General features: G+C 35.5%; 1 protein-coding gene across 5 annotated transcripts in view; it reads right to left on the bottom strand.

Moving 5' to 3' along the window:
* The window catches only part of FAM185A (family with sequence similarity 185 member A), a 150,241-nt gene that overhangs the window by 117,634 nt on the left and 7,321 nt on the right, over window positions 1–25,286 (bottom strand). For all 5 annotated transcript variants that reach the window (XR_009565127.1, XM_060304782.1, XM_030834308.2 and 2 more), the window contains exons 3-5: window positions 23,920–24,012; window positions 18,938–19,076; window positions 6,272–6,313 (exon numbers count right to left, since the gene is read on the bottom strand). Coding sequence is in view for 4 of the 5 variants with exons in the window: in XM_060304782.1 (XP_060160765.1) it covers window positions 6,272–6,313; window positions 18,938–19,076; window positions 23,920–24,012 (274 nt within the window). In the remaining variant the exon portion in view is untranslated. The remainder of the gene's footprint in view (window positions 1–6,271; window positions 6,314–18,937; window positions 19,077–23,919; window positions 24,013–25,286) is intronic.

Here is a 25,286-nt window from a genome sequence, read left to right as displayed (position 1 = left end):
GGTTAAGAATCTGTCTGCCAATGCAGGGCACACGGATTCGATCCCTGGTCCGGGAAGATCCCACATGCCATGGAGCAACTAAGCCTGTGCACCACAACTAATGAGTCAGTGCTCTAGAGCCCACAAGCCACAACTACTGAAGCCCGTGCACCTAGAGCCTGTGCTCCACAGTAAGAGAAGCCACTGCAATAAGAAGCCCACGCACTGCAAGAAAGAGTAGCCCCCGCTCATCGCAACTAGAGAAAGCCCATACACAGCAGTGAAGACCCAACGCAGCCAAAAGTAAATAAATAAAATAAATTTAAAAAAAGAAGAACAAATTTTGAAAACTACCTATTTTAGAGACTTACTATTTTTTTTATTTTATTGAAGTATAGTTGATTTACAATGTTGTGTTAATTTCTGCTGTCAAGTGACTCAGTTATACATATATATATTCTTTTTCATATTCTTTTCCATTATGGCTTATCACAGGTTACTGAATATAATTCTCTGTACTATACAGTAGGACCTTGTTGTTTATCCGTCCTATATATACTAGTTTGCATCTGCTAATCCCAAAGAGACTTACTGTTATAAAGCTACAATAATCAAGACAGTGTGGTACTAGCCTAAGAACTGACAAATAGATCAATGAAACAGGAGAGACAGAACAGAAACAGATCCATACTTATCTAGTCATTTGATTTCAGACAAAGATGTGGAAGTAATCCATTGGAGAAAGGAAGTTTTTTCAACAAATGGTGATGTAAAACTAGGTATTCATATGGGAAAAAATGAATCTTGATTCCTAACTCACAACAAATACGAAAATCAGAGATGGATCAAAGGTAAAAGCAACAATTTTAAAGCTGTTAAAAGAAACAAAGGATAACAGCTTCATGATTGAAGGCAGACAAAGATTTCTAAGGACACAAAAAGCAATAACCATAAAAATAACTGGTAAATTAGACTTCATCAAAATGGAAATCTTCTCATCGAAATACACTGTTAAGAAAATAATCAGGCAAGCCAAAGACTGAGAGAAAATATAGAAAAACAATATCTGGCAACGGACTTGTTCCTAGGATATATAAAGAACTCCTACAATTCAATAATAAAAAGAAATAACCCAACGGAAAAAATAAATGGGCAAAAGATCTGAACAAAACTTCACAAAAGATACACTAATGACCAATATGCACACGAAAAAGTGCTGAAGGATGGACCTAGAGATTATCATACTAAGGGAAGTAAGTCAGTGTTGGGAAAACTAGTAAAATGGTCTTCTTCAGGCTTCAGAGGCAGAAGCAGGCCTCTGATCGACCTGTGACCCTGCCTGGACTGCATGCCTGCTTGCACACCTAACAACTGCTGCTAGCAAGTCAAGCAGCACTTAGGATAAGAAAGGGAATGGGTCTTGGAATTTCTTGAGCCCTGGGGACCTGGCCAGTCCCCTGGGGTCTGGAAAATCTTGTGACTCACATGATGAAATTAACAGCATTGTTACAACTGAACCAGAGCTGAATTTCTGAGCAAAAACTGCTAATAGTTTGCTGCCTTTAATTATAAACAGAAGCCCCCAGAACTCCAATCTGAAGTCTCACCTGTGTGATGCATGTACCACCCAGGACCCTTCCCAACTGGGGCTTCAGATTGCGTTACTTGGGACTTCCCAGCTGTTGTCTGGATCTGGAAGTAGGTGTTGGCCCAATTCGGTGATGTAAATACCCTGTAACATTTTTCTAATATTCTTATTATTCTCCTTCTAATGATTTTATATTAAAATTAAGTTAAATCACCTCTCATTAAAGAATTGATTAAAACTTTGTGTGAGACGAGTGGTTATTTTGGCAGCGAATCCAATGAACCTTAAAACCGAAAGCAGGCTTTCGGCAAAACAGTCAGAGAAAGACAAATAACATATGATATCACTTTATGTATAAACTAAAATATGATACAAATGAACTTATTTACAAAGCAGACTCACAGACTTAAGATTACCAAGGGGGAAACGGGGAGGAGGGATAAATTAGGAGTTTGGAATGAGCAGATACAAACTACTATACATAAAATAGATAAAACTATATAGCACAGGGAACTATATTCACTATCTTGTAATAACCTCTAATGAAAAAAGAATATGAAAAAATATATATGTATAATTGAATCACTTTGCTGTACACCAGAAACACAACATTGTAAATCAACTATACTTCAAAAAAAAAAAAGTGCTGAACACCATTAGCCATTAGGGAAATGTAAATTAATACCAGAGATATACTACTATCCACATGCCAGAATGGGTAAAAACAAAAAGACTGACAATAATATATGTTGGTAAGGATATGGAGCAACTAGAATTCTCATACACTGTAGAAGAAAATGTAAAATGGAACTTTGGGAAAAGTCTGGTAGTTCATTATAAAACTAAACATAAACATACCTACTCAAACCAGCAATTCTCTTTTTTAAAAATTGTTTTACTTGGTATTTTAGAATTTAATCCATATTTTATTGTCACCCCCTCACCTGCCCCCTTCATTTATTTATTTGGCCACGCCGTGTGGCTTGCAGGATCTTAGTTCCCCGACCAGGGATTGAACGCAGGCCCTCAACAGTGAAAGCGTGGAGTCCTAACCACTGGACCACCAGGGAATTCCCTCAAACCAGCAATTCTATTCCTAGGTATTAAGAAGGAAAAAAAAATACATATATATATATGTGTGTATGTGTGATATATACACACATATATATTATATATACACATATAAATAAAATAAATATATATATACGTACATATATGCATACATGTAAAATAAATACATACACACAACATGGGATTGAACTGCACAGGCCCACTTATACATGATTTCTTTCACTAAATACATACTACAGTACTACACAATCTAAGGTGGGCTGAATCTGTAGATGAAGAATCACAGATGCAGAGGGCCAACTGCAAAGTTAAATGTGGATTTTTGACTGCAGGGAGGGTTGAAACAACTCCTGCACTGTTCAAGGGTCAATTATATATATATAATATATATATAAATAAATGAATATATATATATATAAAATCTCCACATCCATAAAATAACTTGTCTAAGAATGTTCATAGCAGCTTTATTTACAATTGCCAAAAACTAGAAACAGCTCAGGTAGCCACCAACAGGAGAATGGATAAACAAACTAAGCTTTCTAGTCACCTGCTTCCACGTTGGCACCCCTCTGATACAACAACTAGGTTGTTCTCTTTAAATACAAATTGTATTTAAATACACCCTGCTACCACCCTGCTGTAGTTGGAATAAAGTCCCAACTCCTACCACATCTACAAGGCCCTGTGATCTAGAGCTCTCACTTATCTCACCTCACACCATTTTTTCCAGAAGTCTCCCTTCTATATCTCAAAAATTATAAAGTAATTCCATTTTAAGGGCTTGCACTGGCTGTCCTCTATCTGGGCAGCTGTGCATCCAGAATTTTACATGCCTCTTTCCCATTACTCTGGGCTTAATTCAAATATCTCTTCTCCAGACCCTCCCTGATTGCTAAACTAAGTAGCTTTCTTTTCCCCTCTCTCTATCCCATTACCCTCTCTTATTTATTCATTGTACTATGTGAAATTATCTTTTGTTATTTACATACCGACTGGTTTTTTTTCTCAGCCCGAAGGTGAGCATAAAGACATCTTGTTGACCAACATATTCCTCAGTACCTAAACGAGTTCCTATTATAAAGCAGGCACTCAATAAATATATGTCGACTAGTTATTGCCATATTCAGGGTTGTCTTCAAATGCTAACACAATCTTAAGATCAATATAAACAGTGACATAGTTTATACTTTCTTCCAAAGTCTTAATAGAGATATTCAAAGAATGAAAGGAATTTAAGAAATGAACACTTCCCTTATTATTAAGGTTAAACACTGAATGACTACCATGCATTGGGCTGTGCTTTACATTATTTAATTTCTCAAAAACCTTGGGCTATATGGGTGGTAACCATGTATAAAAATGCAAATTCAGAGAGATTTAGTAATTTTTTCAAAGCCACACAGCTAACATGTGGTAGGACCAAAATTCACAGTCTTCTAAAGTCCATGCTTTTCCACACTATCACAGATCATGATAACTTAATAAATGCATACTTTTTCTCTTATTTTAAAAGATTCTTCCAAAATAGGACTCAAAATTTATCAATGACGTTTACAAAATTAGAAATTCAACCTTTATTTACCTTCACTTATTTGGAATTTTTAAGAGCAACCTAAAGCCACAGATGCCATTTATGTTTCACTGAAGAAAATTATAAAGGCTCATTAAATACTTCTATAATTGTGGTCAGTTATACTTCTTAACACTGAGCTCAGGTAATTTTCTCTGAATGAACAGAGATTTATTTAAGAAAAATAAAACACTTTGCCTTAAAATCTCTCTAATACTTAATAGTGGGAAAAGGGGAAAGTTTATAGGGGAATTCATAATGTTAATCAATTATACACAGTGCAAAACCATCTTCAAAGATGTAAATTACTGATCATTTCATCCTTGCTATTACTATTCTTTCTCAGTATGGATAAATAACCCATTTATTTCCAGTTTTAGAGAGAATGGTTTTCCCTTTACGTTCCCACAATTCCATCCAACAATAATACTAGCATTATCGTATTATATTAGATTTTAAGTTTTCCTCAAATTCACATCTGCCTAAAGGGCCTGCTAGTGGGTAATGAAACTTCTTATGCCTCCCAATTTGGAATATTCCCCTTCTTTTTCCTCCTTCTCTACTGCTACAAACTCCACCCGTGTCTAGGATTTTCTCTCCTCAACTAGCTCAGCTTCTCACTAGTGTACCTTTTTTTCACCCTAAAAACTTCCCTTACTATCCCCAGATGTACCCTCTGATGAAATGGCCTGAAGAGTCAGCAGTGAATTTTGCTTTCTCACTGGAAAACAGGTAAATCCTGTCATGTTTTAGTTAAAATGATTTATAATCATCACTTAGGAAGCCTTTATCTTCTATTTATCCCTCACGGAACACAGAAGTTATAATGTCTAGAAAACTTAAAAAAGGATGTGCACTCTAAACCAGAGAATCCAGAAGGAATGATAGTGAAAAGGACTGTTGGGTATATTCACTATTTCAGTCAGCACAAAGAAAAAGCAAATTTCAAATGTCAAAAAGGACAAAACCAGGAGGCCTGGCATTCACACTGGCAATAAGCCACAGCTGCTCAATAAAGAGGGAGTTTCCCATCCCCAAATCCCCACCCTCTAAGGCCTAGAAAACAACCACCACTCTTAGAGCTCACAGTGTTCCTTCACCCAACAGGCAAGCAGGTGCTATTTGGGTTAGAGAAAAGCTCTGTCTAAACTATCTGGAAGAGACTTCCCCGGTGGCGCAGTGGTTAACAATCTGCCTGCCAGTGTGGGGGACATGGGTTCGATCCCCGGTCCAGGAAGATCCCACATGCCGCAGAGCAACTATGCCCATGCAACACAAACTGAGCCTGCGCTCTAGAGCCCGCGAACCACAACTACTGAAGCCAGTGCACCTAAAGCCCGTACTAGAGCCCGTGCTGCGCAACAAGAGAAGCCACCACAATGAGAAGCCTGCACACCGCAACGAAGAGTAGCCCCCGCTCACCGCAGCTAGAGAAAGCCCACGTGCAGCAACGAAGAACCAACGCAGCCAAAAACAAACAAACAAACAAACAATCTGGAAATGTGAACTTTTGCTCCCACAGGCACAGCATCACATGTGGTGATTAGGTCTAAAGTACCACTAGCCACTATTAGTTCTGGCCTAGGATTAGAACAATTACTATAATTTAAATGGCTATTATTTATTGAGTATTTAAGCATATGTCAGACACTGTGCTAAAGTACTTTATATACCTCACTTAATCCTTTCAAGAACCCCATACGATAGGTACTTACTGTTATTTCTATTTTTTTCAGATGTGTAAGCTGAGGTACAGAGAAGTTAGGTAATTTGCCCATGTGTAGAAAGTGGTGAAATCAGAATTCTAACAGTATTCTGACTGATACCAAACCTATAATTATCCAGTATTTATAGGATGATGAACCAATGAACTTGCAGAAATAATTTCACACATTCCTATACTGGGTCTGCCTATATTTGACTAGGCAGAATCCTAATAGGTATATTTGGATCCTATTAGGTTCATCAGCTAAACTGTAGACTTTATTTACTCTAATTAAATATCACAAATATAGCTATTTTAAAAAGCACACAAAATTTACCAACCACTTAGCACATACCTACTGTGATGTTACCCATCTTGCTTTGTAATGTTATATTACCTGTAAAAGAGAAAAAGACAACTTTATACATTAGGGATAATCTAAAAAGGAACTGTGTTAATGGTATCCTAAAACATGGTTAGATACCCACAACATTATTTAATAACATTGTTATTGTTGGCAATTTTTCTCAGATCACAAACCTAGTGAGAGATTCAGTTGCAACTCGAAAATAAACAGATTTAGGCAACTATACAAATTCTCTTCCTCCACCCCACCTTAATCTTTTATAGCATAACTAAAAAACGAACCCCCATACTTTCCGGGAAACATGGAAGAAAAATAATGATTCTTCTAAAACCCTAAAATGAAAAAATTACTTAAATGTGCTCAATACTCATTTTCAATCTAAACATCACAATATTTATCAGACCACACAAAGCCAAGTTTTGAACCAAATAACACTAAAATAATCCATGGAAAAAAGTAATTACTATTATCTTTCAGGCCAGTTTGGCATGTCTATCTGTTAGATTAAAGTGGTTTCTGTGCCAAGAGTTTAAAAGTTTTGAGGCAGGAATAATGAAAACACTGAAATATGACCAACAAAGAAAAAAATCTTAAAATATTTCCACCTTTAAATGAAAATATATTTTCCAGGATATGTATAGGATATTACAACCATTCTTCCCAGCCCCTTCCTCCAATACCAAAAACAGTAGGATTTTTCTTCATATGTGTTTGCATGTATAATTACTCCTAGAGTCATACTACCTATATTTACTGCACTGAAAGTATAGGCAATATTATCTCTTCTACCATAATTCCAAAACTACAGTAAGAAGTAAAGGAATAACTTATCTCAGAATTAATCTAGAGTAAGTGAAATCACTTACTTCATTTCATGCATCTTGTAAATACTGACATGTATCAGTACCCGGGAAAAAGAAAAAAAAGGCACTAGATTCATTTGTCCAAAGTCAAATGTGCTCTAAAAGTTTTATATTCCATCATACTTCATGTGAATATATGAATAAAATTGGGCTTGTGTGGGCTTCCCTGGTGGCGCAGTGGTTGAGAGTCCGCCTGCCGATGCAGGGGACACGGGTTCGTGCCCCGGTCCGGGAGGATCCCATGTGCCACGGAGCCGCTGGGCCCGTGAGCCATGGCCGCTGGGCCTGCGCGTCCGGAGCCTGTGCTCCGCAGTGGGAGAGGCCACAGCAGTGAGGCCTGTATACCGCAAAAAAAAAAAAAAAAAAAAAAAAAAATTGGGCTTGTGTGAAGTTAAGCTTATAAAACTATTTTCAAGTTTCAGTAAGTTACAAGGTTGTGAAGAACCTCCTGTTAAATGGTTAAGTAAATAAACATTATTTCATTGGTGTGCTCTAGATACTCTTCCAATTTTCAACCCCAGTAAATGCAGATTCACATGCAAGAAGTAGCCAAAGATCTTATAGCTTCTAAGATGGCTTCCAATGATCTCTGCCTCCCGGTATTCATGCCCTTGTATAATCTCCTCCACTCATGTGCAGGAGATTTGCTTTGTTTTTACCAAAGAGAATACTAAGGGCAAAAATGATGGGATGTTACTTCCAAGACTAGGTAACAAAAAGATTCTGGCTTCTGTCTTGCCAGCTGTCTTTTGCTCTGATGGAAGCCAGCTTGCCATGTTGTCAACTGCCCTATGAAAAAGGACCAAGAGCAAGGACCTGAAAGAGGCCCCAAGCCAAGAGAATCTAAACTGAATCCTGCCAACAACCATGAGTGAACCAGGAAGCAGATTCTCTCTTGGCTGAACCTTCAAATAAGCCCATGGCCCCAGCTGATACCTTGATTACAACTTTGAGAGAGATCTGGAGGCAGAGGACCCAGTTAAGCGACACCCAGATTCCTGACCCATTCAAAGTGTAAGAAAATAAATGTTCGTTGTTTTCAGCTGCTAAATTTGTTACACAGGACGAGGTAACTAGAAAAGATTTTGAAAGCTGGAAGTGGGGTGATGCCACAATAACTAAAAATATTGGAATAGCTTTGGAACTTGACAGTAGGCATAGGCTGGAAGGATTTTTAGGAGCATGGTAGAGAAAACCTAAATTGCTTGAACAGTGTGTTAGTAGAAAGCTGGACTTTGCGTCCACTTCCCATGAAGGCTCAAAAGGAAGAGAAGAAAATGTTTTTGGAAACTGGAGGAAGGCAGATCCCTGTTAAGTAGTGTTGGAAACTCTGCAACACTGTTACTATCAGTAACGTGGAAAGTAGGAAATGTGCCTAATGAACTGAATGATCTAGCCACGGAGACTGCCAAGCAGAGTCAAAGTGTGGTAGGTGCTGCCTATTTTTCCTTGGCGCTTCAGTAAAATGCAAGAGAAGAAAGATAAGCTAAACTAAAGAAAGGACTGTTAAACAACAAAAAGACCAGGACATGAATGATTTTGAAAAGTCTCAGCTTCTCAAGATGGCAAAAGATGCTAAAGGTAAGAATGGCTTCTATACAAAGTCTGAATCCAGGGCATGGCCAGAACACGGCCTAAAAATAAAACTGGTGGATTGACTGTAAAATCTTTTGTTAAGAATCCAGAAGGCTCAAGGGTGATACCTCACAGTATTAATCAGTTATACAAAACGTCCATTAAACAGATTATGGGTATCTCACAGATCCTCTCAGTCAAACAATAGGTCCTCTAGAAAGCTTGAGAGCACTGTATCTTAATAATTCTGCGGAAGTCCGTATTTTGAAGATTCTTGGCTGTGGCTTTTATCTAATGGAATAAACCCCAATATGATTCACAGGAGGCTGACAAAATTTTTGAGAGAACTGTATCAGCAAACACATTGCTAACTTCAACTGAGAGGGACAGTGACAGTACCAAGTGAAATGAGACCATTCAACCCCCAAAATTCTGCTGGCAGGAAGCTGACTGAGGAAACTCCTCAGCTGCAAACACATGCTACATTTCATGAAAAAGGAAGGATGACTCAGAGTGCAAAGTCTGGAACCCTGAAGAATTATCGCAAGGCCTTGAGATCTAATCAAGTAACCTCCAACGTTTGCCCACCTGAATTTCAAAGTCATTATGGACCAATGACTCCTTTGTGCCCCTTATTTTCTCCTCTTTGGACAGGAAAGTCTATGGAAATTATCCTATGCATATCTCATCCTTGTATTCTGAGTGTGTAGGTGGTGTATGTGGGTTGAGGGGGCTAAAGAACTTGTCTCTTCAGTTCACAGGTCTTCAGATTCAGAAGAACAATATTTGAGATATTTAAGCAACTATACCCAAGGAGGCTCATCTACATCTGGATCTGATTTTGATGTAGAGATTGTGGACTCTGAGGAGATATGTAATGGGATGAGACTTTGGGAACCTTGAAAGGAAGGGAGTGCGTTTTGCATGTGGGAAGGACCCGAATCACTTGCAGGGGTTGCAGAGAACAGACTGGCCATCCAAAACCTTATAGGCTATCTGGGGAGATGCACACATGAGAAGTTAAAAATTAGAATTTATTAATAATTATAAGTGAATGTTGTAACTGAACAGTATGAATTAGTTGCCACAGCCATTCAGAGGAAACAGACTAAAATGACCTGGCATGAACAGGGAGAATAGTGATATCGGAGATATCACCAGAGTGGAAGTTTGAAATGTGGGTAAAATTTGATGCTGAAGGGAAAGGATTTTGTGGAAAAAATAATGAAGTAAGCAAAGGTAAAAAGGCATAACAATGCACGCTATTATTTAAATCATGCTCATCAGTTAGGCTGGAGCAATTAGGCAAGTTTATGAGGACAGGGATTAAGTCTTTCTTATTTAGTGTTATATTTTGAGAGCTTAGTATATTGCCCAGTACATAGTAAATACTATTATTTTTTGAACAAATGTTCAAAATTAGTTTGGAAAAATAGGTAAAAATAAATCTGCAGAAGAACCATAGAGTGCTTAGTCTATTGACTTTATCCTATACTGAAGGAGTCAGTGAAGAATTTCAAGATAGGCAGCAATACAAGAAAAACATCTTGTATTCCTTCCTAATCTTTAGGAAAATTAAGCTAGTGTGAGACGCTCAGAATTCTCTTTACTGTTTTCACCTTATGAATACTTCAAAAATAAGGTAAAGCAGACCCCTGATATTTGTGATTTTAACTGTTAGTAAAGAACTATGACATGGTTCTACAGTCAGTCATTTAGCTAGTAATAAGTTCAGTCACCCACTCGCAAGACAAAACTTTGGAGCTTTATTACCTTATACTAGTCTTCAGTGAACGCAGTAAAAATGTACTTTTTTAAATGAAAATAGAAAACGTGGTCTTTCTCAAAAAGTTAATCATTAGTGCTTGTAATGAAAGTGAAGTGATCAAGAAAACAACGGTTTTAGAGCCATAAGATAGAAGCTTTAGATCCATTAAAAAATGAGGACTAGTTCACATTATAGCAGAATCTGTACAGTCTCAAATTACCTCTCTCTTGAATGTTAGAGTTCTGTACAGTAAAAGCATAACAGAACAAGAAAAGTATGGAACTAATTTTAAATATAAAGAATATATCAAAATATTTTTATCAACACTAAAGGATTTTTAAAGCAATAAAAAAATATTCTCCACTTATATCAAAATATTTAGAAAACCTCTACCCTAAACAGAAATATCCCAAAGTCTTTAAAATATACAACATGGAACTCTTGTCTCCAATACTTTGTGGAATAAGGTAGAATATTGTAAAGTACACAAATCAACCAAATGGGCATTACTAACACAATTTTCTATATTTTGGTTTCACCCATTTCATCTCCAACCACTGAAAATAAACAAATCAACTATTTGAGAGGAGTATATCTTTGCAAAAGCCTTCCTTCCAATAAAGCAGATGCCATATGGTCTGTAATAATTATGTGTGCTGACTCTTCTTTCAAGTTATGAAACTTTTCCACAAACCCCAATTTTTGAGAAAATATATAGTTCTCCTTAACTAGCAACTCTTCATTCTAGTGTGGTCAGAGGAAAAATAAGCTATCGATTTAAAGATAAACATCAGTTTATTTTTCTTCACTAAAATAAATGTAATTATGGTTAAAAACAGCACATATACTTTCATAATCCAAACAGAGAAAGCAAATATCCTTAAAAGTTAAATCCTTTTTGTGCTTCTTTTTTAGGGGGAGGGCTGCAGGAGCAGGAAGAGAGAGATTTTTTATTTGCAAGCCACAGGGCTAAATGGTAAGAACACAGAGAGAAATAAAACATGACCTTTGCTCTTTAATAATGCAAGAATTTATGGGTCAATGGAAGGCCAGAGATGGGGGAAGGCTGCTTTAGCTGAGTACTAAAATATTACTAAAAGTCAATGAGATAAAGAAAGCCGGGAAAATCATTTTAGGAAGACTATAATTGATAAATATGATCAAGGGCTCTGATCAAAAACTCAGAAGTAAAGAACAAGTAAGAATATACACAGGAAGAAGTAAGACACTGTGTAATTCTAGAAGACAAAGCATAAGGTCAGAAAAAGGAATTAGTAAGTTAGCTAAGTCACTGAGGCAGTAGAAAAGGGTTTGGGTAAGAGAACGCCATGTTCAATGTGCCTTTCTAATAACCAACCACAGCTATAGTGAAGAGGATGAATTTGAAGAAGGCAAGACTGGAAGCAAACTTACTGTTAGAGTTGAGGCAAGAGATGACAAGAATATGAATTAGAATAGTACAAGTATGGGTACTTCCCTGGTGGTGCAGTGGTTGAGAATCCACCTGCCAATGCAGGGGACACGGGTTCGATCTCTGGTCTGGGAAGATCCCACATGCCGCGGAGCAACTAAGCCCGTGCGCCACAACTACTGAGCCTGCGCTCTAGAGCCCGTGAGCCACAACTACTGAGCCCACGTGCTGCAACTACTGAAGCCCACGTGCCTAGAGACCGTACTCCGCAACAAGAGAAGCCACAGCAATAAGAAGCCCATGCACCACAACGAAGTGTAGCCCCCGCTCGTCGCAACTAGAGAAAGCCCACGCACAGCAATGAAGACCCAACGCAGCCAAAAATAAATTAATTAATAAAATAAAATAAATAAATTTTTAAAAAACCAAACGAACAGTAGAAGTTTGAAAGAAAAAACTGGGATAGATTGAAGAAATATTTAGATGATAAAACCTACGTATACTTTGGGATTGATAGATGTGGAAGGTGATAGAGGAATTTAGGGTTACTTCTAGATTCTAGCTTGGGAAATTAGGTACATGGTAATATTAGAATCTGCAAATGGAAATAAAGGAGGAGGATTATATTATGGATGAGGTTGGGGAGGTGAGGGCTGGGAAAGTAGGAGAAAAGAAGTTAGAAATGTGAAGTCGTTTGAGAAGCCTGTAAAGATCCAAATGGCTATATCTACTAAGCAGATGGATGTATAAGCTGGAAGTCAGCACTAGAGATACATATTTGAATTATCAGAATACAAGGGTAGCTGAGACTCAAAAGTGTATAAGATGCCCAAGGAAAAGAAAGAATGGAAAAAACAATGAAACAAGGATGAAATCCTGGAGAATAGCAAGGGGGTGTGGAAAGAGGAGGAACTCATAGACATTTGAGAAAGAGCAATTATAAATATAAGATGTGACACAGACTGCCAGTAACCCCCTAATACCTGTGTGCCTTTCTCCTTCCTTAGAACACACTAAACTCTTTATCTCAGACTCCTGCAGTTAAAGTCATTTGAAAACATTCTGGCTAACAAATTTCTCACATGATCCTCTATGATCTCTCTTCCTTTAGTGGAAGCTTGGAAGCCACACACTGAAAATGGCGGCATCAGCTTTATGGAAGGAGCCCAGTCCCTCTAAGGACCTGAGCAGAGTCAAAACACTGCATGAAATAGCAACATATTTTATCATACGTCTAAATCATGAAAAAAAAAAAACCTATGCTGTCTGTACCACAAAGGGAGCTGTAATTCCTCTCCGGTATTTCATATAAAAAAGTTTTAAGTGTCCAGATTCAACATTAACATAAATTATCATGTGTTAAAATGACAAACAAACTTCACAATGAACTTAAGAATAAACACTAGAATTAGAACAAAGCATTTTCATGAACTTCATGAAGAGTTCCATTCAATCCAATAAAAGTTCCTTTCTTTCAAAATTTTATATTACTTCTGACTTTCTAAATTCACAAGGCAGATTTATAAATTCACCAGAGCCTATATGTCCTCCTTAAAGCAAATTGAGGCATTTCTTTGTGCTATCAAAATGATCAACTGTATTTGTATAGTTTGTGTAACTTTTACTTCTGTGAAAGTTTCCAAAATCCAAAGTAATTATTTGAGGAACAGTTTAAGGATGTACAAATTGCTAAATCTTTGGGGAACAAAGGACTTCTGAAGTACAGAAAAATGAGAGAACTAATAGTCATCAATTTATGTATTAATGTATGTTCCCAAAGAGTCTAAAATAAGACCCTAAGTTATATAGGGAATCTAAATATCTTAAATGCGGTTTAATTCATTAATCATTTATTCCAAATAATAACATGTTAAATATAAAACACTAAAATGACTGTCATGAGTACTCCTACATATTAACCCTAATTAATTTGTTTAAATTATGTCATAAATAAAATCAATCCCAGCAAACCATTTCAAGGAAGCTTTTCTTTCTAACTCAGGAGACTATATACCTATATTTAAAAAATATATTTACTAGAATATATATAAATACATGTATATCTTATATATACATGTACAGAATTCTTTTAAAATCACAAATATTCAAAGAGCAGAATATAATAAAATGTACTTTACACAGAATCTAATTTCTTATAATTTAGAAGGAAATCAAGATAGTAAACTGTCACAAAATTTTATATCTAAACACAAACTATCCAAGTACTCATTCTCCCACTAGGTTCTCAGTGCCAGAACACTGGGGAATATTTGTTGAGTCAATGAATAAACTAGTTTCTTTTGTATTAGAAGGCACACATACTTAATAGATGTGATTCAACCAACATTATAAATAGTAAATATTACTAGTCAATTAGATTACTCATTTTCTTACCAAGAAAATATTGTTAGCTCTACTTAAAAATTTCATTTTGAAAACCATTCAAGATAGATTTTTCCCTTCTCTACACACAGGAGTCAATTTGCAAAGCCAGGAAAGACATATTACTCCTTTCATTTTCCCTTTCCTCATTACCTCTTAAGTATTCAGCAGTATGTTGGGTATTAGTTTGCATCAGGGTATATGAACAAAAAGACTATACAGACAAGAAATAAATTTCATGCTCTGTCTTCCTTTCATGGAAGACTTAGAAGCCACACACTGAAGATAGCAGCATCACTTTTAAAGAATGAACCGAGTCCCTGAATGGCTCCACGGAGCTAAGCTGAACCCAAACACTACATGGAACACCACGTTTTCATAAGGCACAACAACCCTGAAATTGGGAGTTTACAATTTAGAACCCAGCTGAAGCAGTGCACCTGTGTTGTAGCTCTGTCTGTCTAGAGGAAACATCTCTAGAGTGACCCAGGTAGCCCTAAAAGCAGTGATGGAATTTGGGTTGCAATCAAGAAATTCACCATGGCTATGTGCACACATTTGTTTGAACACTGTTTAAAAATATCTCCTAAAAAGTCAAGAAACCTGGATCAAATTCTTGCTCTTCCACTAATTAACTTATAATTGAGAGCAAACAATTAGACATTTCTAAGTTTTGTTTTCTTCATTTGTAAACAGCCAATTATCCATTAAATAAAATGGGCTGGCTCACTTAGGCACTCAATACATGTTTGCTTTCAAACAACCACCCCCAACCTATTAACACAAGGGCTCCAAACTCATACACCTGGTAAATCTATGAAAAAGACAGTTATTGTCATCATATTTGTGGTACAAATGGCTTTTTACAACATCTGTATGTTGGGTTTAAAAAAAAAATCTACCTTAAGAAAAAGAAGCCAAACTTGGACTTCCCCGGTGGTGCAATGGTTAAGAATCCACCTGCCAATGCAGGGGACATGGGTTCAAGCCCCGGTCTGGAAAGATCCCACATGCCGCAGAGCAACTAAGCCCGTGTGCCACAACCACTGAGCCTGTGCTCTAGAGCCCACGAGGCACAACTACTGAAGCCCTTGCGCCTAGAGCCCGTGCTCTGCAACAAGAGAAGCCACTGCAATGAAAAGCCCGCGCACAGCAACGAAAACTCAATGCAGCCAAAAATAAATAAAATAATAATAAATTTACATTAAAAAAAAAGAAAAAGAAGCCAAACTAAATAAATCCTAAACAGGCAGGTCTTAGAATGTGTATATTCTTATGAATTTGTTTTCTGTAAGTCAGATGTTTAGAAGTAGCAATATATTTTCCTGTAAAAATAAGTTTTAAGATTCCCAAGCTAGTTTATTTAAATACAGCCAAAATATGAATCTAATTGGTGTTATATGACCATCACCACTTTGAACAAAGACTTCAGTGGAATATATATTCAGAGTTCCAGCTTGGGATGATCCTTGGGAGGTATCTCTCCCTACTAAAATCCCACTAGCTAGAGCATAGGGACTTCCTTCCACCAGTCACGACTCTAATCTTCTAACCTATTAAGAGGTAGGGCTAGAACACTGCCTGTTCTTCCATACCCATCCCACCTCCACACTCCAAACTCAAGGAACATGTGCATATAATCCCTTAGGACAAGGATGGAAATAGGGATGGCATAGGAGGGGGAAGCAAGAAACTTGGGCCTCTCTTAAGGGTGATTTAAAAAGTAGGCAGGCACAGAGTATGACTAAGAAATGCAGATTTTTTTTTTCAAATCTCTCTCTTTCATATACTTACTACCACTGAAAAACCAAGCAGAATGAGGGCCAAGGACTAGATGGAGAAAGCAGGGCTGAACAACATGGAACCTCTTGTACAGTGGCAACTGGATCAAATTTTCCCTTCTCCTACTTCTCTCTGCTCCACTAGTATTACAAACAAGAGAGATGATGCTCAGTCCTTCCACTAGACCGTGAGTTCTTTAAGGATAGGTATCATCTCCTGTACAACTTCATACCCTTGGTGCCTGAAAATCTGGCACACAGTAGATGGTCAATACACGTACTGCACGAATGAATAAATATAACGGTAGTCGGTGCTATGAGCCATCATTCAGAACCCCTTTGTAACTGCAGGGCTTATTTTCCTATCTATTGGGAATACTGCTGGCAGACAGTCTTCAGCTCTCTGCTCTCTTAGGGAATTGCCTTATCTGAAAAGAGCCATTTTGATCCAAGATCATTGTGCTTCTGGGGCAGTTTGCATCTAAGGATTGGGGATATAAAGGTCCATCTCCCCTCACCCCAACTTGAGACAATTCTGAGGACCATCCCAGCTTCAGAGCACCCCTTTGGGGTTGTTGAGACTTATCAAGTCTAACCTCTCCTGTGGAAACTGGGCTTTGTTCCTTTGTATGGCACTGGTCCCCAGAGGCTTCCCTGGTAAATCTGCTACACTCTAATTTCCATCTCAGAGTCTTTCAAAATCCCAACCAGAGACAACAGTTCAAAAGAGGATCTAGGTCTGGCTCAGACTGAAACCACCAAAGGAAAGGTATTTGACTTCACATTAAAGGTCAGTAAATATAAAAGGTTTTATAAAGGCTAAAGAATGAACTCTTTTATTCCTAGCAATTTGTTTCCATTTCAGCCACTGTAAGTAATCAAGAGACCTACAGTATTTTACAGAGTGAAGTAAGTCAGAAAGAGAAAAACAAATGCCATATGCTAACACATATACATGGAATCTAAAAAAAAAAAAAATTTGTTCTGAAGAACCTAGGGGCAGGATAGGAATAAAGACGCAAACGTAGAGAATGGACTTGAGGACACGGGGAGGGGGAAGGGTAAGCTGGGATGAAGTGAGAGAGTGGCATGGATTTATAATGTACTACCAAATGTCAAACAGATAGCTAGTGGGAAGCAGCCGCATAGCACAGGGAGACCAGCTAGGTGCTTTGTGACCACCTAGAGGGGTGGGATAGGGAGGGTGGGAGGGAGATGCAAGAGGGAGGGGATATGGGGATATATGTATACGTATAGCTGATTCACTATGTCATAAAGCAGAAACTAACACACCATTGTAAAGCAATTATACTCCAATAAAGATGTTAAAAAAAAAAAAAGAGACCTAGAGTATTTTGAGGACTGCTTCAAAAAAGTACATCTGTTTTACTATCATGTAAACTACTAATGTACCAAGTTCAATTCTCAACTTACTTAAAAGAAAGCAAAAAAATTTAAACATTAATGAATTCAGTGTAAACAAGGTATAAAGCACTGCAGAAAACAGAGCTGTTCTTATCATGGGTGTTAATCAACATGTGACATGATAAGGAATTGCTTTTCCACTAAAAATTACTCAATATATTAAGTACAGTACTTTTAATCACAATTAATGGTTAAAAATACAATGCTTACATAAAAGTCATTGTTGAAATATAGAGTTACAAATTACCAGAACTATTCAAGGCACACCTCAGTAAACAAAACAAAAAACAACAAAACTGATGAATAACTAACAAAACTATTTGCTTTATTTTGGACTCAAATAATACTTTAACCCTACAAGAATGGTTGATGAGGTTTAACTATGAAATTGAGGTTCAAGAATTATTTCAAGCATATAAGTACTCATTTTTTCAGATTTTTTTTTAACTGTAAGACTACCTGCCAATTTGCTAAATAGCATGGTTTGCACTAGCCAGGTTTTCTAATACCACCTAATAATTCATGCTGACTAGTAAAATCTGGAGGTTTTACCAAAATGTATAGATAAATAGATTCAGCTTTCCTATAGAAGTTAAATGAGTGGACTACGTACAGCAAAAGTTTGTCTATAACTCCTGGAAAATGGTCCAAAAGGCATTTAGCAGATGTGTATATACTACTTTCCAGGATAAGAGATTCTTAATTCTATGTGTACATATTTCAGAAAACATACCTGGACTTAAATCATCTGCTATGTGGGAACTGAAGAAGCATGCTGAGTGACACTGAATACCAGCATGCCCTTTGCCATATTACTTCACCATTACATTCTCTTCTTTTCTTTCAATAACACAAAAGTTAACTAAGTAATATTACATATCTGCAGAGACATGTTTTAAAAGTCACAAGATGATATCTAATTAAAGAAAACTGAAAATGGCAGGGCACTGGGAGGACCTGGTGCTAGTACTAATACACATAAAGCATTTCAGCCAAAATTAGTATCACTGAATTGCTATAATCGGATCCCACACAAATGTTTCATTAATTTATTTAATCCTTAGCTTTCCTATCATAACATAAAAGCAATCACTCAGAACCCATCTTTATTTTTTAACACTGCTTTTATTTAATTGTGCTTTCCTCTGAATATTCCTGCACATATTTCCTTGTTTGTTGCCTTCTATAAAGAAATGCATTAAAAATCAGAATTATTATTAGCTTCATGTATAACAGCATAATATTCAATTTCTTGCCAAAATAAAATTCAGTACCATATGAGTCACTTTATTTTGTGGGTTTTTTAAAAGATGGTTAGCCTGCAATTAATTATTTAAAGGGGCAGCTTCCTAACGGCAGATCCTCCTTCACCTACAAAGAAACACAGTCATCTCTTAAAATTTATGTCATGTGGCATATCTAAGATGTATTAGGCCTCTGTCACCTTACCATGAACACTTCCTAATGTAATATCCCCAGCAGCAGAAGATAGAAATGATGATTCTGTGTAAAGACACTTGGCTTTCAGCAAACCATCTTCAGTAGATACATTAACAGAACTTCCCTGCAGTTTATCTACGGTCACAGTCTAGTAAGAGAAAGACTCAAATCAGTTCATTATAATATGAAGACTGGTAAAAAGCCAGAATTAGTGGGCAACTAATATGTACAGTACACGGCCAATTTATTGACTTCAATTCCCCAGCTCTAAATACAAGATTATGAGCAACAGTGTTTTCTCTGTGGAATAGACCCATTATATTCCTTCATTTATTTAGATCTTCTTTAATTTCTCTTAATAATGTTTTATATTTTCTATGTAGATTTCTTCATCTTTTGTTAAATTTATTCCTATTTGATGTATTCTAAATGTTATTATAAAAGATAGCTTTTTAAACTTCATTTTATCTTAACTGGCTTTTGTATTTGACCTTAAATCCAAAACCTCACTAAACTCACTTAACTGATTCTAATAATCTACCTGAATTAAAACAATTTTTCTACATGCATAATTATGTTCTTTACAAGTGATCGTTTCATTTCTTCCCTTCTAATCCTCATATTAATACTGTTTTTCCTGTTCTTTCCCGCCTTACGATCTGGCTCAGGCCTCCAATTTAACAGTGAATAGAAGTGATGAGATAACAAGCATCCTTATCTTATTCCTATTCTCAGAGGGAAAGCTTACAACATTGCATCATTAAGTATGGTGTTTGCTATAGATATCTTCTAGATCCCTTTTTTTTAGATTAAAGAAGTTCCCTTCTATTTCAAATCTGTTTTGTTGTTGTTGCTGTTTAACTCATGAATGGGTTTTAAATTTTAGCATATACTTTATCTGATTTTATTGGACTCTCATATGATTTTTCTCATTTCATCTGTTAATGTAGTGAATACACTATTACTTCTAGAATTTTTCCACTTTACATCTAATTAGCCAGTAGCTTTCCACTGAACAAAATGGAAGGATTTTTGTATTTATCCCTAATCTTCTCTAACAAAATTCAGTATACATTTATGTCTCAAATATTGAGCCCAATGTAAAATGAAGGTATCTAATTAAGGATTCCAAATTATCTTTATAGTATTTTAAACAAATGTTTTATAAGCATAAAGTGAGCGTTAATATAAAATTGTTGACATAAAAACTGAATCACTAGGAAGGCTTGTCACAGTTTTGCCCAGGGTCAAATTCAAGCATTACACTGAGGTATTTAAAGAAAGAACATTATTGTTTTTCAACACATTGGCATCAGTATTATATTCAATCGTTATACTTCCTTCAAAAATTGTTGAGTTCAAAATATTATTTAATAAGAATTGAGTTTCAAGAATACTAAAATATTAGAAGACAGATAAACTATGAAAAGAGAAATTAAAGTACCCAGAGGTTGTTATGGAAAGCAAACTAAAATTACTTTGCTGTCTAGATTTGAAGTATATAATTTTGGTTTTTAATGGACTTTTATTAGGTATATAAAATACCAATTGCTTCTTATCTGCTACAGCTAATTATGGATTCATAGGAATTTTTTTTAAATCTAGTTTCAATAAATCTGTCAAAGAAAGATAGATATTTTACATACATTCAGATTTGTGAGAATACACGTTTTGCGTTCCTCAGTGTAATAGTAAGGTTTAAAATTTCTGAAAAAATTTATCCTTTACCTACAAAATTTCTTCATGAAAAGTTGCTTTATGCATAGCTTAAAATTCTCCAAGTATTTCCATAAAGCAGACAACAAATATGAATACTCTAGCTTTTTATAAATAGTGAGGCTGCTTTAGGGAATATCAAAAGATAAATGTTGCAAGAATATTTGAAACTTAATTGAATTGGCAAGGGGGAACTTTTGATTAGACTCCCCCCACAACCAAATAAAGCTTTTAAGACACTCCTTATGAGTATCAGAAAAATGCCAAGGATTTACTTTGTTCATTAAACACTAAATATCTTACCCTGTAGGAAGCTAAAAAATATCCTCTCCTGCCCCACCAAACTAAATGAAAGCAAGCAAAAGTACAACACTCATCACAATAATATAGCTATTTTAACCAATCAATCCGTAAAATTAATTTCAAAGAAATAGAAAATTCACTAAGGGCCATATATAATGCACTATATCAAATACTAACTAGAACAATTAAACTTAGGACACCACAGTTTACAGCAAAATATTGAGGATCTTATTTATAGTTACTAATGCTAATGGAACAAACATTCAAAAAAATAGATTAAACTGTACAGCTTGCTTATTAAGTGAAGTAGATATTTAAAGAAAGAACGAAAAGTAGATCCAAAAATACCTTTCTTAGAGAGATATTGCTATAAATTAATTTGCTTTTCTATACAAGAAGAAATTTTTTTCACAAAGTTATTATAAACCAACATTATAAAATAAAAATGAAGTTTTAAGGAAAAACTGTGGCCTTGTAGCCCAAACTAAGAAAGGTCAACTGATAACTATATTATCAATTCATTCAACAATCATTCATTCAACAATCCATTCATACAATGGATTTCTATCTTGTCTGTATCAAACTTAGGATACTGAAATTAACAATACAATTTAAAAACAGCCATTCCATATAAAATGATACATAAACAATATACTGTTAAGTGTTTATAATGCTCACTTGATTCTCACAATCTTGTTGAGCAGAAAAAACAAACAATACCATTCCTATTTTATGAATAATGAAACACAGTCTCAGTAAAGTTAACTGATAGGTCTAGGACTGGCCAAATCACCTTTCCTGTGTTTTATTTACCTTTATCATCATCATTATAGTCGACACTATAATGGAGTTAGCTATGCAAGACATTATTTTAAGTACCTTATCTGTATTATGCATTAACTCATTTAATCCTCATAACAACCAGTGTGAGTTAATGTCATTACTATTATTCTATTTTCCAGAAAACCAAGACACATAGAGGTTAAATAACTCATCTGAAGTTAAAGAGCTTAGTAAGTGGCTGAGCCAGGATTCAAACCCAGGTACTCTGGTTCTCAATTACGTGCTCTAAACCAATTCACTATGCTGCCTCTCAAATATCCAAAACACATTTCTATGGAAGTTGTATATTAAAAGTTAACATATTTCATAAGAACTTATTTTATATAAAACCTCAGAAACTTAGAAATATGCCTTAAAAATTAATACTATGCATAATATAAATAGAAAGAAATATCAAAACTGATTCTTTAGTACAACACAAAACTCCATCAGGCAGGAAACAAAATAGTATAACAGAAAGTAGGAATAAATTAATATTCAATAAACCATGAAAGTTGAGAGGATAAATAATGAGTGGAAATAGTGGTCAAAATATTAAAAATAGAAAATAATTAAGATGATTTAAATTCTTCTTTGATAGTTACATGTGAACATCAATATGCAATATTCTGCAACTGCAGTTGTCCAATTTCCCTTTTGCACCTCCAAGACCACAACAATCAGAGAGGTGAAACTAAATGCTGTCTCAAAACAGCTGCCACATAAAGCCAGGCAGTGTCTTTCAACACTTTTTAAAAAGATAAATTTGAATATTTGGGTTTAAACAGTCTCCCACAGGTTCTAAGAGAAAGGTGATGGAAAATAAAAGTGACAATTGTAGAACAATTAGTGTTATAACCTACCTTGTTTAATTATGCCAACAATAATCTACATATAAGATACAATTCCTCCCCACCAATTATCGGAGAATACAGCTGAGTATGGAATTGAACAAATTTATGACAAAAGAATCCTTGCAAATTGTCAAACTGTAAAATAAAAGGTGGCTCAGACCTTTCTAAAAGATTTAAACCATTACTGATCATGCTAAAAAATTGTGACAATTTATACTTCAAAATTATACCTTTATTCTTAATACTATGCTAAACCACAGAAAGCAACAAAAGTTGACTGAAAAAATGCAAACTGTCTTATAACAATCAAAGTTCCTATGGATAATAAAAGCTTTTGGAGAACAGTAATGCTGTCTAATGGTGCCATCTTGTGGAAAACACTGAAGAAAGTCGAGTTTCGAAACTCCTAAAATTGCCTAAAGGCAAAATAAACAGGTCTTGGAAAAAATACTCAAATAAACCTAACAATAAGAAAAATTTAATCCCACTTATTTTGGTATTATGTAATGACTGATTTTAACCCATGATCATTAAGATTAAAATCTCTTCAGAATCAGAATTCAATATTAAGTATTTGCAAGGGATGAACTGGGAGTTTGGGGTTAGTACACAAACTATTACATATAGAATGGATAAACAACAAGGTCCTACTGTATAGTACAGGTAACTATATTCAATATTCTGGGATAAACCATAATGGAAAAGAGTATAAAAAAGAATGTAATATGTGTGTATAACTGAGTCACTTTGCTGTACAGCAGAAATTAACACAACACTGTAAATCAACTACACTTCAATACAAAAAAATTTTTTAAAGAAATATTAAGAATTTAAAGATGTTATTGAGGGAGTTCCCTGGTGGTCCAGTGGTTAAGACTTCGCCTTCCAATGGAGGGGGTGTGGGTTCAATCCCTGGTGGGGAAGCTAAGATCCCACATGCCTCGTGGCCAAAAAAACAAATCATAAAACAGGAGCAATATTGTAACAAATTTAAATTCTTTAAAAATGGTTCACATCAAAAAAAAAAAACTTTAAAAAAAAAAATAAAACTTAAAAGTTATAAAAAGATGCTACTGATTCCAAATAAGTAACTAAATATCTATCAAAAGTATTAAATCACAAATTTAAAATTAAATTGTATAATATTTAATCATCTCAGTTCAAGTTTGAATTTACTAATGAACTCAAATGCATTAAAAAGGGAATGTTTTGCCACAAATTTTGTAGAATCTACCCACTGTGTGAGCCAACCAGATGCAAAATTGCAAGTACTAGAAAAGAAAATTACAATCTTACACTTTTATCTGATGCATGAATATCTATATTTCCATAAACTGTTCCCAGGCAGATCACTTTACCTCCTTTTGTTTGAATATGTAATTTTTGACTCTGAAAGACAAATACAAAAATTCACATAGAAAAAGAGACAATAAATTTGACTTATACTAATAAAAAATGTTCCAACATTTTATACATTTCTTTTAACATAATAATAAAGCAGTAAAAGAGGAAGTAGAAATGAATAGAAATGCACTGTTTGGAATAATAACATCAGTGAGAAAAGAATGTCAACTGCTGTTAAAGTGATTAAATAAAGCTCCTTGGACTCAAAGGAAAAAAAAAAGATACTTGGGTGTTCTGGTAGCTTCACTGAAGAAAGGGTTGAGAATCAAAGATCACAATGGCTAACTAAACATACATCATGATGAGAATGACAACAATAATCACTGTTCATCGTTATTAATATTCATCATTAATAACAGTAATATTTATTACTTACTTGGCATTTTCTTTGCACCAAATAACAACGTTCACTACTTTATGTGAACATTTAATTCTCACAATTCAGAGATGGGTATTATAGTTTTCCCATTTTACAGAGGAAGGAATCCAAGAATCAGAAAGGTTAAACAACCTTATCAGGTGACACATTAGAAAACAACAAAATCTAAACTAACAGAATCAAGCTCTGTATGATTTCAAATCCTACATTCTTATTGCTGGAGTCACCTAAAGAAGTATATATTCACACTTAGGATAACAACCCACTGACTGTTAAACTTTCTAGTACAACACAGCCCAGAAACTGGAACTAAATGAAAATGTCTCTAAGAAAATAGCAGTTACGGTTAGCCTCCGCTGCTAGATAAAAAAAAACGTGTGTGTATGTAACACTTGATTTCACACTTGGCAAGTGTGGCAGAAACTATGATAGGTCCACAAAAATCCACTTTTTCCCGAAGTACAGAGTATAGCTGGGCCCATGAAGAGAAAATGTTTTCCAGCTTCCCTTACCTCCTAGGTGCTGCTCAGTTCTTGCCAACAGAATATAAATAGAAATGTTATGTGCAATTTCCAGGCTGGTGCTTTTAGAAGAACTAATGTGCGTTCCCTGTGCTCTGCCCCTGCCACCAGGTGCATGTATATTACAATAAGGCTCTAACAGATAGCAGAGCCAGAAGATGAAGGGAACCTACAATACCTGAATAGAAATGAGTCACCCACACACTTGGACACAAATGAAAAATAAACTATAGTTGTGTGTGAGCCATTCGATGTTTGGTCTATTTTTTAGGGTAGCTTACTTCAGCTTAATATTTGCATAAGTCTTCAGTTCTACCACATCTATAAAGAGAAAAAGAATAGGTAAATACCAGAAGAAG

The sequence above is a fragment of the Globicephala melas genome, chromosome 9 (assembly GCF_963455315.2).
Source record: "Globicephala melas chromosome 9, mGloMel1.2, whole genome shotgun sequence".
NCBI lineage: Eukaryota > Metazoa > Chordata > Mammalia > Artiodactyla > Delphinidae > Globicephala > Globicephala melas.
This window is presented reverse-complemented; position numbering and strand designations above follow the sequence as displayed.